Source organism: Aulonocara stuartgranti (genome assembly GCF_965226115.1).
Source record: "Aulonocara stuartgranti genome assembly, chromosome: 14".
Classification (NCBI taxonomy): Eukaryota; Metazoa; Chordata; class Actinopteri; order Cichliformes; family Cichlidae; genus Aulonocara; species Aulonocara stuartgranti.
The window spans coordinates 1,404,377-1,417,500 of NC_138950.1; the positions used below are offsets into that span (position 1 = coordinate 1,404,377).

The 13,124-nt window shown below is 44.7% G+C and overlaps 1 protein-coding gene across 1 annotated transcript; it reads right to left on the reverse strand.

The window, feature by feature from the left end:
* Positions 1-1,832: 1,832 nt before the first annotated feature.
* On the reverse strand, positions 1,833-5,109 carry sst1.1 (somatostatin 1, tandem duplicate 1). The gene is made up of 2 exons (XM_082502425.1): positions 4,820-5,109; positions 1,833-2,193 (listed from the first exon to the last, which is right to left on the reverse strand). The coding sequence occupies exons 1-2, from the start codon at positions 4,958-4,960 to the stop codon at positions 1,975-1,977; spliced, it is 360 nt and encodes a 119-aa protein (XP_082358551.1). The 5' UTR covers positions 4,961-5,109; the 3' UTR covers positions 1,833-1,974.
* Positions 5,110-13,124: the final 8,015 nt, after the last annotated feature.

The following is a 13,124-nucleotide window of genomic DNA, read 5'->3' on the forward strand; positions in this document are numbered from 1 at the left end:
GAGTAAATCGGTTTGGCTGAGATTAAAGTTATTAGATTAAATTAGATTAAATAAAACTTTATTAATCCCTCGGGAGGATTCCTCCGGGGTTCTCACACAGCTGAATAAACTGCTGTGTGAGAACATCTACACCAGTGTCCGGTTATATTTTAGACAGCAAGGAGGAGATGGCAGGTGACGTAATTCTGAAGGCTACACCGTCCAATTTCACAGTCGCTCATTTCCGGTCTACCCGGCTTTCGGAGGACCCGGCCCACTTAGACCACAAAGGACACCCCCGGCCTGTTTCTGGCCGGACAATAATAACGGTGACATTTAACTTATTTTATCCGATAAATAAACCCTGTAAAAAGTTTTTTGTATATATGTATGTACATGTATACCCCCCTCCCCAGCCCCTTTGAATGTCTCCCTAACTCTGAGGTCTCAAGGTTGGCAAGTAGGCGCTAGGCTTGGCCCACATCAGTCTAAAATTGTATGTAACCATGAATAATGTGATGCCATGTCCACCAGGAGAGACTGGACAGTACAGATATAAAACCAATATGCCAGCAGTTCATTTCAGCTAACGAGAGGAGCAGGCATGTGTTTGTTGTGTGGGGCATGTAGTCCATGTGTGTTGCTGTAACAGTAGTTCATGTTTAGAATAAAACATCCCAGCTCACTGACCTGATCGGGGCAACAGTGCCTAAAATGTTGCATAATGTTGCTGAGAGATCTTTTACTTTGTGGTCATCTTAGACGAGTAGTTTTATGGACAAAACCAGCAGGTCATTCAGTGTTCCCTTAGTGCTGATGTGTCAGAGATGTTGGTGTAACTGAAGTGATGTTGTTAAGTCCTTAAAGTCATATTCTTTTATTGTCATGACTGTATTTGAAGCTATTTTTATGTTTGTATGATACCTGATTTATATGGAAGTAAACTAAAGCCTAAAATACTTAGTCAGTCATTTGTTTAATAGGAATTTAACATTATATAATTCACATATAAAACTATGAATTGTAACGGTTTAAAAGCAGGTAGAATAGCATGTGTAGGCAAGTATACTTCTCCTTTTATCAAGAAGCAAAGACAAAATGGAAAAAAGAAAAGAAACGGGGCAGAGTTCGATGGTTGAATCATCCGTCCCCACCAATGCCAAAACCAAATCCTTGCGTTCAGGCGTGCTCGGGGACATGTCGCCAGCGCTGCGGGAAGGTTGACAGATGTGATCATCTGTCTTTGACAAAGAAGAACAGAAGCTTTGTGCGAGCGCTAACGGGAGGACACTGAAACATGTAGCTGATATAAACCCGAGGTTCTGTTATTTGGTCATTCTGTGTTGAAATGTTTCACAGCCTAAAATTAAAAATGTGCAAAAAATGAAAAGTTAAAACTGGAAAAAACATGCACAAATGTCGCTTTTTCTACTTATTGTGTTTGGCTTTGAAATGTGCTTTTTTGAGCGAAGCGATTGATTTCTGTGGTGAAGAAAGCCCACAGCCCCCCGTCTCCTCCGTGTCAGTGCACACGTGTCCACATACTTATGGCCTGAACATCTGCACAGGTGATTTTTATTGATTTCTCTGCTGTGATGTTCAGTCCAGCCTCTGAGGATCAATAAAATGGAAACTTATGATCTGATTTGTTATCTCAGTTTGATTAAATATTCCTCCCTGTGGTTGCTATGGAGCCACTTCCTCTCTTTATTAACCATCATTAAAGTTATTTTATTGTTCAGCCCTCCCTCCCCGGCACCAGCATTAATCAGCTTCATAAAATCTGCAGTTCTTCATCGTGATGAAGGTGTTTACCCCCCGAGCAGCAGACGGGGTCGAGTGTTTGTCTCAAACTGATTTTATTCAAACCAACAATTAAAAATAGTTTCATCAAGTTTACATTCGGAAAGAATCAGCTCAGAGAAATCAAAACACTTCATCCAAACTAATCACGACAGTCTCGTGTTTCTGTACAGCAGGAGGAGCAGGAGGCTCTCAGCAGGATGTGAAGGTCTTCCAGAAGAAGTTCTTGCAGCCGGCTTTCCTCTCTCGGGGGGCGAGCAGCGGGCCGCTGCCGGCGGCGCGCTCCAGGTCGACGCGGATGTCTTCGGGTTCACCGTCGGACAGAGGGAAGTTCTCCTCTTCCAGAGCCTCGTTCTCCACCTGCAGGAGGTCAGAGAGGAGCAGCTCTGCCAGCGAGGTCCGCGACATGTCCTGAAAACACGTCAAGATGAAAAACACACGAATAACTCAGTGCGGGAACGTGAGGAGCCCAACAAAGCTCAGCGTCGGCTGCTTAAAGTGAAACGAAGTTCCTGTTTTTACTCTGTGAGGGAGGGGGGAGGGGAGCTTTGCATGATCTTTATCTCCCACCGTCTAACTGTTTTAAATAGGTGGTGGGCGGGGCTTTGGTGCCAGAGATGACCATATAGGGACATCTCCTGTCTGTGACATCACCCAGATTCAGTAGTAAAAACAAAATTGATAAAGTGAAGATTTTACTTTTTGCACAACATAATAAAATGACATTTATTTTGTGATTTAATGAAGTTATTTGTGTTTAATGTATAATTACAAACTGACTGACAGTAGTAACACTGTGAAAAAACAAAACAAATTTTATAAAATAAATCGTGATCATGATGATTTAGTTTAAATAAATTTAGCTTCTGATGTTCAGAAGTTTTTTCTTTGTGAGTTTATGTTTGTTTGAAATCTAATTCATATATTACTATAAATTCTTTCCTGAGGAGAATTAAATGAAATAATAATGAAATTTTTATAAATGGTTTTGTTTTATTATAAGTGAATTTTTTTTATAAGTAGTTTTGAAAAATGATCAAGGTATAGTTTTCAATGCTAATAGCAAAATATTTGCATTATCCATTCATTTGTATTTACTGTTTCACAAACAAACAATTTATTATGTGGGTGAAATTAGTTATTGACATTTCTGAACAGACAAATTTGTTTCGCTGTTTTGATTTCTCTCTGAGGTTCGAGCGTGTCGCTGAAACACCGGCTGTAACAACACGCGTTCAGTTGTTATTTGGTGGATAAATATTAAAGTTTTAGTTTAAACATGTTTTTGACTTTTTCCTTAAAGATTTTACGAGTTGTGTTTTGAAAACATCTAATGTAACTAAAGACTTTTCACAGTAATCTGTAAAGTTGTTCCAAAGACGATTCCTCTAAACACATCGCCGTGACCTGCAGGATATCTCGAGGTTGAAGCCAATCAGCGAAAGATGCTAACACACTTAAACCTCCAGGGGGCAGAAAACCACAAACTAAGTTTGGAGCGTGCAGCCCTGCTCTGAAAACTCTCAAGCTTTATTGTGAAAGGGTGAGCTGTGACTCCTTCACTTCCTGCTGAGCAGTTTGTGGGATGCTGAAGAAAACTGCACACATCAAAACAGAAAAAGAGGTTTTATGTCATAGTTTCTGAGTGTTTGTGAGTCTGCAGAGGTCAGACGCCGTCGTGTTTCCTGTCTGCGTGGCGTCTTCATGGCGTCACGGTGCTGCAGAGAGGAACCACATCCTCCGTTTTACTCAAAAAGCATGCCGCGCCCTTCTCTGAACACCAACCGTCTGCACTGATCTCTACCTGCTGTGTGTCATCACATTTTAGTTTTGTCCTCTCTGCCCATCTCTCTCTCCTTTCCTTCCCACTGTCGCCGCGGGTCGTCTGATTCTTGCTGTAGAGTCTTTAGCCTACAGTGTGAACCGGTGCTGTACGAATAACACTGAGATGAAATGACCGTTCTATGTAAAGAGATGGAGGCTGTGTTCACATGTTTATGGGTGAAAGTCGAGCTGCAGAAGAAGCAGCTGATGTGGAGCCGAGGTGGAAACGTCAGTCGAGATGTGGATGCAAGAGCTGAGCGCCTGCAGCAGAGTGTCACAGTCCTGCATGATCTCTGCTGCAAACCTTCACTGATGGAAGAAGAAGCTGTTTGAGCTTCTTCAGAACGTTCACCTCGTGTCTGACCGAAGTCACGACGCGAGTGGCTGCTGAAAGCGTCTGAAACATCACACAGCAGTAACGTTGTCTTCATCGGTCGCTCGGGCTTTCCAGACTCGACCATAAAGAATCCACAAAGGAGCGATGAGCAGATGAATCATCGGCTGATTTACAGCCGCCAAACAAACCTTTCCTCGCCCTCTCGTCATCGTCAGGAGAGCTTCACGCAGGTCACGACGAAGAAATAAAAGAAGCCCTCACAGACCGAGAAGGTGTGATTTCAGCTCGTTTGTCAGGTATTAGACTGGTTCAGGACGTGTGTAGTTAAAGTGAAGCTGAAGCGCTCTGTGATGGAGGGAAACGTTTCTCTGGATTTAAAGCCTCAGGGTTTTTAATAAAGACTGAAGCTTTTATTTGCATCCTTTTGCTTCCTGTCTGATTTTATTCAGTGATGATGATGATGATGATGATGTTTTCAGCCTCTGATTTCTTTGATAGGAGTGAACAGAGCTGAAATCAGAGCTGAAGCCCTCAAACGTTCACAGAGAACAAACCGCTGTGATTTTTACACCAGCTGCAGGTTTCTGTGTTTTTCATTAAAGGAGCTGCTTCCTGGTTATCTGGTACATTTGTTTATGGCTGTTCATTCATAAAGACAATATTCAGCCTTGTCTGCACTCAGTGATGTTTCCTCCACCTTTACAGTTTCATTACATTTAATACATTCAAACTTTTTCCTGCAGTTTTTCATTTTTCTACAAAACTTTCACAGAAAATCATTTTCAAACTTTTTAGACTCCAATTAAAGTTCAAACAGATTTTTTGAAATCAAATGAAATGGGTGCGTGTGTGCGCGTGCGTGTGCGCGTGTCGGACCTGTTTGGAGCCCAGCAGCGGCGTCCGGTGCAGCAACAGGCGGAGTTTGGAGTCTCTCTGCGCGGCGGAGGTGCAGCTGATGGAGGCGGTGAGGGAGACGAGCAGCAGGAGGAGGCAGCGGAGGCGCGAGGAGGAGTTCATCTTCGTCACGTGTGTGTCTGTCTGCGGCTCGGAGGATCTTCTGCTTCTGTCCCGTCACGGCGGCTCTTTTAAAGCCCCGCTGACGTCATTGCCCAGGACGGTGGGGTGGGTTTGGTGATGGGTGGAGGGGGGTGACTGATGATGATGATGATGATTGTTAGTGAAATGAGCCGGTTTCAAATTCCTCCCCTCCTCCCCTCCTTCCCTCCCACTCACTTTGTTTCTCAGCCGGAGGCTCGCGGACAGGAGGCGGTCACATGATCAGATTTAGCACAGGGGCGTGTCCAGAATGTTGTCACAGGGGACCAAATGGGGCCAGAATTTCCAGTTTGATCGTGCTGTTGTCAAATAAGGTTGCCTGAAACAAACGTCAACGAAGAGACAGAACCATGAGCCGCGTTATTAAAGTCACTGATGCTGTGTGATCGACAGGAAGTGTCCGTGAAATCTGGACACTTCCACCAAAGGACTGGGGGGGCAGAGAGGAGCTCAGAGAGTAAACAGGAGGTGAAACTTTGTGGAGAGAGCCTCCTCTGCCTGCATCGCTGACGTTTGCTCCTCCTGTGTCGGCGCAGCGAGCGCCCGTGAGCTTAAACAGATGATGTGTGATGATGTCGTCATGAATCCTGAGGTATTTCTGTGAACACACTGTGAACATAAATGGCTGAACGTGTTGTTCACTTGGTTTTGGGGGTGCACCCCACTTCACAGTCCACTTCATTTCAGTGTAGGAAGGAGCGAGACTCTATGATGCAGCTTAACATGGTTCTGGTCGTCTTACTCACCAGCCTGTTTGTTTACTGTATTCTGTACATTGTTACCTGCATATAGGACCACCCTGTGTCCTCCTGTTATATTTTCTTTTCCCGTGCTGTAAGAGCTCTGTAACACCGAGATTTCTCATCTGTGGGATAATAAAGGTTTATTCTATTCTATTCTATTCTATTCTATTCTATTCTATTCTATTCTATCACAGTAAACACAAAACACGACAGACTGGCAACCTGTCCAGGGTGTACCCCTCCTCTCACCCTGAGACAGCGGGGATAGGCTCCAGCGACCCTGAAAAGGAGCAAACAGATGGATGGACAGACTGTAAACGGGTTTATTAACATGTCTTTGCGGCTGACTCACTGCTGCCTCTGCTGGACATTGAAGGAATTGCAGCTGCTTGGTAGAGACTAAAGCTGAAGACATTTTCTGGGCATTTTTACTTCAGTTTAAGTAGTTTTGTAAGCCAGTTTTCATTTTTACTTCAGTCTAGCTTTACTGATTGTTTCACTGAGCAGTCGTGTGTTGGTGAGATGGCGAGCAGGTGAAGGGGCAGGATGATGCTCTGGCTGATGCTTATTTGATTTGATTATTTTTAGGGTCCAGGTGAGCGTGAGGTAACTGTTCTTGCCACGTCTCTTTCTTCTCGTTCTTCCATCTCTGACTCAATTTGCTGATAAATGTCGTGTGCTCAGTGAAGCATCAGCTCTGGTTTGAAATAATTATTCCGCCCTCCTCACATCGAGCGCATCATTGTGCTGCTGCCTGCAGGTCTGTCAATGAAAAACCATTTACCTGTTGACACGCACAGCTGAGTGGTTATTGAAATCTGTGTGGTACAGTTTGTGCCTGTAAGTCAGCTGACATGCGATGAGCTCGTGCGTCGCGGCTTTGAGGCTGTTTTACTTTAGTTTCGTGTGAGAGCTGATCCGACGCTGACGTGATGCAGTGCAGACGTACAGGCAGAGGAAACATGTTCATTTCATGGGCTCATTTTTGCGTTTGGGGTTATTTGCAGAGCTCAAGCGGCTCTTTGGTCCGTTGTGACTGCGAGCTCACGTTTGACCCCTGTCGAGGTCCTAATGTGCTCAGACCTGTGGGAGTCTCAGTAACGAAGCTTCAGTCGCAGCAGCGAGGCTCTTCCCACCAACAGTGTCCTGCTGTTTGCTGCTCCCCTCACAGCCTCGTTTTCCTCTTTTAATACTGCAGCAGAAAAACCTGAAACATGGCCGTGCACACACAGCCACCGCTGTTTAATACACTCACATTGCATATGACCAGGGCCTGGACCACTTGGCAACAGTGGGAAGGAAAAACTCCCCTTTAACAGGAAGAAACCTCTGGCAGAACCAGGCTCAGGGAGGGGCGGGGCCAGGTTGGCGTGAATGAAGGAAGATGAAACACAGCACAGTAACACAGTGAGTCAGCTGCTTCTTCATAACGAGTCGGTGTTTGGACTGACAGGGCCGAGGTCGGAGCTCCACGGCGTCATTGTTGGAGATCAGCTGATCGGCTGGAAATCTATCGATCGGGACGCTGACCTGCCTGGACCGAAGCCTGACACACTCTGACCCACGTCAAGGACATTTTCGCTGCTTTAAGCTTCGTTGAGTGTGTTTGCAGCGGCGCTCACATGACTGCAGTCAGCCCGTCTCCTCACACGTGTGCTGCTGAAGCTCTGCAGTGACATTTGCTGGAAAAGAGCCGTTCTACGCCTACGCAGGTATTACTGTTGTTCATCTTTAATAATTTCATTAATCACTAATTGTCAGAGCATTTCTGATTAATTTAATGTTGTTTTAAGTGAAAGCAAATGTGCTTTTCTTTCAAAAACAAGGACGTTTCTCAGTGACCCCAAACTTTGGAGCAGGACTAAAAATGATGCTAACATTTCAGAAATGACACAAACACATCCAGTGTGTTTGTTATTGTTCATCAAACGCTCTGAAAAGGTCGCAGCAGCATTTGAAGCTGCATCTGTCTGACGAGAGCTGAGCTCTGATCCAAGCACGAGAGGAAACCGATCACACCCACACTCATAATAAACTCATTTTGAATTATATGTTAGTAAAAGTCTCAAAAAAGTCGAGACAGGTCAACAAAAGTCTGGAAAAGTAAGTGATGCTAAACAGAAACATCTGGCAGCAGGTCAGTCACGTGATCGGGTATAAAATGAGCATCTTAGAGAGGCGGAGTTTCTCTGGTGTAAAGACGGGCAGACATCCACCATCTGTGAACATCCACAGCACGTCACCATCGGCATCTCAGAGAACCTGGAGGAGTCTCTGTCAGCAAACGTACTCATGAAAGCGCCAATTTGTTGGGATCCGTTTTTGAGTGCGCGTTCCTCTGCGCCATATGCTTCCAGGTAACAAGAAAGCGACCTCATTCACGTAGATTTTTGATTGGCAGAGCTAACTCGAAATTTTGAGAAAAGTAACTCGAAATTTTGAGTTATATTTCTTGAAATTTCGAGTTAATAAGTCGAAATTTCGAGTTATGGATACTAGAAACGGGCTTCCATACAGGTCAGATCCATCCAAACTCAGACTAAAGCAGAGGAGCAGACCTCTGACCAGCTGACAACATCTGGAGCTTCGTGAAAGCAACGAGAGCACGAAGCAGACCGTCACAGACTGGTGTTAGAGAGCAAACATGGACCTGTCCTACTTTTACAGACGTGTCGCTGCCATCATGTTCACAAGGAGCTCATATTTTTATCACCCCCCCAAAACCAAGAGATGTCTGTTGTTTCCAGTTTCCACATTTGTTATGTTCTTATGTTCTGTTATGAATAAAATATAATTTATGATAAAATCACTGCATTTATTTCACAGAGCATCCTGACTCCTACGAGGTGATGAGGATCTCATATGGATTCAAGTCTTCAGGGCAGGAAGTTCAGGACAACAACAAAGAAAGACTTCAGCTTTATGACAGAGATGCACAAACACATGAAGATCTTCTGACCTCCAGAGGTCGTCTGTCATCGATATGTCCAGCACGCCTCGCAGGAGTGCGTGCCGAAAGCTTCAGCTGTCAGAATGCTAACGGCGACCGACAGGACACTTTCCACACCTGTCCAACGCGGTCACGGAGAAAAGCCTCTGTGAGTGTTCGGACCACAGCGGCTTCCTGTCGTGACAGCTGATTGGTTCGGCCTGTTGGTGCGAGTTAGAGGACGACAGCCCGACGGAGAGACAGAGCGAGGCGGCGATCTGTGGATTAACGGCCTGCTGCGATTCGTCTGCTTCCTTCTGCACAGTCTCAATTTGGAGCATCGTGTCCCTGATTTTATTTGCATGTCTGCTCAGGCGAAATTATTCAGACACAATAAAAAACAACAAATCAGATATTGTCATGTGTGCGACAGCACAATGAACCGACCTCATACACATTTAAACAGCCTGCACTGAGCATCAGAACATCCCAGCTCGGAAACATTGGATAAATAAATTCAGGTCTTCACTTCCTGCACGCCGTGTGAACCCGTGCCCTGTGGAACAGCAACTTACAGACTCGCGAGGCTGATTCATCTCTGCTCTCACATAAATATGATGCAAATGATTTCCCCCGACCGCTGTGCAGTATTAACTCCAGCTGATACATTCAGTGTGTTCGCAGAGCTCAGCTGTGAAGAGAAGCTCGGCCGCAGAAGCGCGACGTGCACGGCTGCAGGTCAGTAATCTGCAGGTGCTACAGCGAGCTGTGCAGACTCATGCATGCATGTTGTTGGTGTTTCAGGTCCTTAGAACATTAAAATAACATTAAAGGCTAAAGAACATCTCTCAGTGATGCTGAGTGTGGAAACTCTTCACTGCAGCCACACTTCATATTTTGACCCTTCAACCAATCAGCATTCAGCGTGCATGCATCCAGCTATGAGTTTGTGGTTTTTAATTGGACTCCACATAAGCTCGTCTCCAGAGCCTCTGCTTATAATCATCCATAAATCATGCTTTAGCCTGTCTACCACTGCCTCTGCAAGCTGCTTTGCAACCCTAGGTGAGTCGCCAGGCACAGCAGGAGAGGCCCTGGGGCAGAACCAGGACGTGCTGCAGAGATTACATCTCTCAGCTGGCTTGGGAATGCCTTGTTGTCACCCTGGAAGAGCTGGAGGAAGTGGAGAGGGAAGCCTGTGCAGCTCTGACAGCTGCCACCATGATCTGGATAACCTGTAGGAATAGAAGCATGGAGTCATTCACTCACTTGACTCTATTATCATTTTAAATAACAGAAATGAGACCCCCCCCCCCCCCCCCCCCCGGTCATTCGGTGTGAGTGGAAACATGTTTTAGCAGTAAGACTTTCTCTTATCTGTTGCTTCAGAAATAATTGGCCTAGCTTTCATGCAGTCTGTGTTACAGCTAAGGCACTTTATGGACTTTGTTTTTAATTCCAATGAGACCTGGAAAAGTCAACCGTCCCTACAAACCTGATGTAAAAAGTTGAGTTAGCAACAAGTAAAGGCTAGCCGCTCAGCTAGCTGTCCAGCAAAGCACAGAGAGAACCTGAACCACACTTACCTGAAGATGATTTCTAAACACTTTGCCAAACTCACCTTTGCATGTGTGCAGTGTTGGTCAAGTTACTTGAAAAAAGTAATCAGTAACTAATTACTGATTACTTCCCCAAAAAAGTAATCCCGTTACTTTACTGATTACTTATTTTCAAAAGTAATTAATTACTTAGTTACTTAGTTGCTTTTTAAAAGCACGATTTACAACCTGAGTAGGTGATAAAGTGATAGATCTTTCAGCCCAATTCTACTTTTTCTGCATAATCCATCATATAAATGTAATCAAATGGAAAAGCATCTTTTTAAAACTTGTTTTATTAGTTTTAATCTTTTAACTTTATGCATCAAGCAAACATTTAATTATATGCAACATTCTCTGAGTTGAATAAATTAGTTTAACATTTAAACCTATTTTCTGCACATTCCAGCTCATAAAATAAAATATTTTTTGTGTTTACACTCAGTCTTTCAAATAGATGCAAGTAAAACACAGCAGAAAATAAATAAAGTCAAAGACTCAGCGGTCCTGTTGCTCTATTTTCACCTGTAAAGCAGGAGTGGGGCAGGCGGAGGTTTACCCTGGTGCAGGTGTGCCGCGGTCAGTGGAAGAATCCGCGAGTTTCTCTGTGAGTTTCCCATTACGTCGTAGCTACTCGGTGCTTGTTGGAAGTTTAGGGGTTTTTTCGCTGTAAAAAGAAGTTTTCTTCCCACGCACAGCGGACACTAATGTTTTTGTCACTTTTTATGGAATCAAACTCAAAGTAAGGTCAGTACTTCCACGCTTTAAACGCTGCACGCTCATACTCTCTCTGCACTCGATATATGATCCATTGTTGATCTGCACACAGCTGTTGTCACGAACGGCGCACTCGCTTACGTCACTGTCGTGAGACATTCTCGCAAAAAATCACGGTTTTAGTAGCGCAGTAACGCAGCGTTCCTACGGGAAAGTAACGGTAATCCAATTACCGTTTTTGCAATAGTAATCCCTTACTTTACTCGTTACTTGAAAAAAGTAATCAGATTACAGTAACGCGTTACAAGTAACAAGTAACGCGTTACTGCCCATCTCTGCATGTGTGTGAGGAACGTTAAATACAAGCTCAAAGCTTCAAAACGACCACGTTTCCATTCTTCTCTCAGAACACCGTAAATTCCTGTAGTTTTATTTTGAAAGAGAGAAGAGGGAACATGTTGCTCGTGGAGTCACATCCTGCCAGCTCCTCAGCTGACTACAGCTGAAATTCAGAGAAGAAGATGCTGATAGCTGAACACTGTCGCACAAACATTAGTAGAAGCAGTCTGCACACCTACACCTGTGGCCATGGAAGCGGCTGGAACACCTGAATTCAATGATTTGGATGAGTGAGTGAATACTTTTGGTAGTATTGTGTTTCCTGTGCAACGTTCACATTGTTTCAACACAGTCTCCGTTCTTTGCACTGAGAGGTTCTGACTGGAGGATGGGGAAGTGGGAGTGGGTGGAGCAGGTGAGGAAAGGTGAGTGCTGACCCCCTGAATTTAAAGTGTATGAGATTTTTTAATTTTATGGCATGGTGTTGGAACTTCCTGGTTTTTAAATCCCGCACTGATGGAAATTTCCTTATGTTTAATGTCAGGTTGACTCTGTCGTTGTTCCCGTCCTCGCCTTCCTCCCATAATAAGCGTGGAAATATGTGTGAATTGCTCCCTTAATGGGTTCAAAGGTCCAGCTGGTGCAGGTGTGGTGGGGCTCAGCGTCACACCGACACCCCCCGGGGGAGCGGACCACTAAAACACCTCGCTGCAGGCTGACCAATCAGACACTCGGCTGGAGGTGAATTTGTCTGTCAGTCTGGACTAATCAATGAGCAGAAACACAGCAGGTGTGTGTGACACACACACACACACAGGTTTCTGTCGTCCACATAATTAGCAGGTCAGCACACATCGTGCATCTCCACCGCGGGATTCTGGGAGAGCGACAGAGAACAACTCAAAAGTCAAAGCAAGGAGCCAAGAACAGACAGGATGAAGGAGACAAGGAGACACGAACAAATGCAAGGGGAGAGGAGATTATAACAGCAAGTGTGTGTGTTTGGGGGGGGATAAGACCAAAGAGGACGAGGAGATGAGGAAACAACAGAGGTAGAGGAGACAGGGAACGAAAAGGAAATAGGAAAGCAAATCTAGAGAAGGGAGTAAGGATAAAAGGATAGAATAAAAGAGTAAATGTAAGTTTAAAGGAGAGGAAACAAGGAGACAAAAGGGAAAAAGGAAAAAGAAGTAAATGAAAGAAGAACCTGGGAAAGGGGAATGAAAAGAAGTAGGAAACAAGGAGACAAGACAAGAAGGAGACCTAAGAAGAGTGTAAAAAGAGGAAGAGAGGGAGGACAAGGGGATGAGGCGAGGAAACAATTGAAAAAGCATAGAAAACAAAGAGCTGCTGAGGAAACAAGGAAGGGTAAGAAAGGAAGAGGAAACAAGGTAGAGGACATGAAGCAAAAAGAGAGAGAGGAAATTGAAAGGAAACAAGGAGACAAGGAAACGAGAGAAGAAAAGAAAAAAACAGCAGAGGAAAAGTGACAAGGAAATGAAATAGAGTGCAAGGAGACAAGGAAAAGGACAGACCAGGACAAACCTCAGAGGGGAATCCAGCCCTCTGATTGGTAACTCAGTGTTTAATGAACATGGCGCTCACACACACACACACACACACACACACACACACACACACACACACACACACACACACACACACACACGAGTGGATCCTGCCTTTTTGTCGCTATAACTTACAGACGTCGCCTGAACGCGTCACAAACAGCACGCGTGAGTGACTGAAGTCATTTCAGAGGAAACCAAAGACAAACGAATCACATTAACGGCTCTTCA

Coding starts and splice junctions, on each gene's coding strand:
- sst1.1 (XM_082502425.1), bottom strand. CDS start 4,960: ATGAACTCCTCCTCGCGCCTCCGCTGCCTCCTCCTGCTGCTCGTCTCC. Junction 2,194..4,819: donor CGCTGCTGGGCTCCAAACAG/GTCCGACACGCG, acceptor ACGTGTTTTCAG/GACATGTCGCGGACCTCGCT.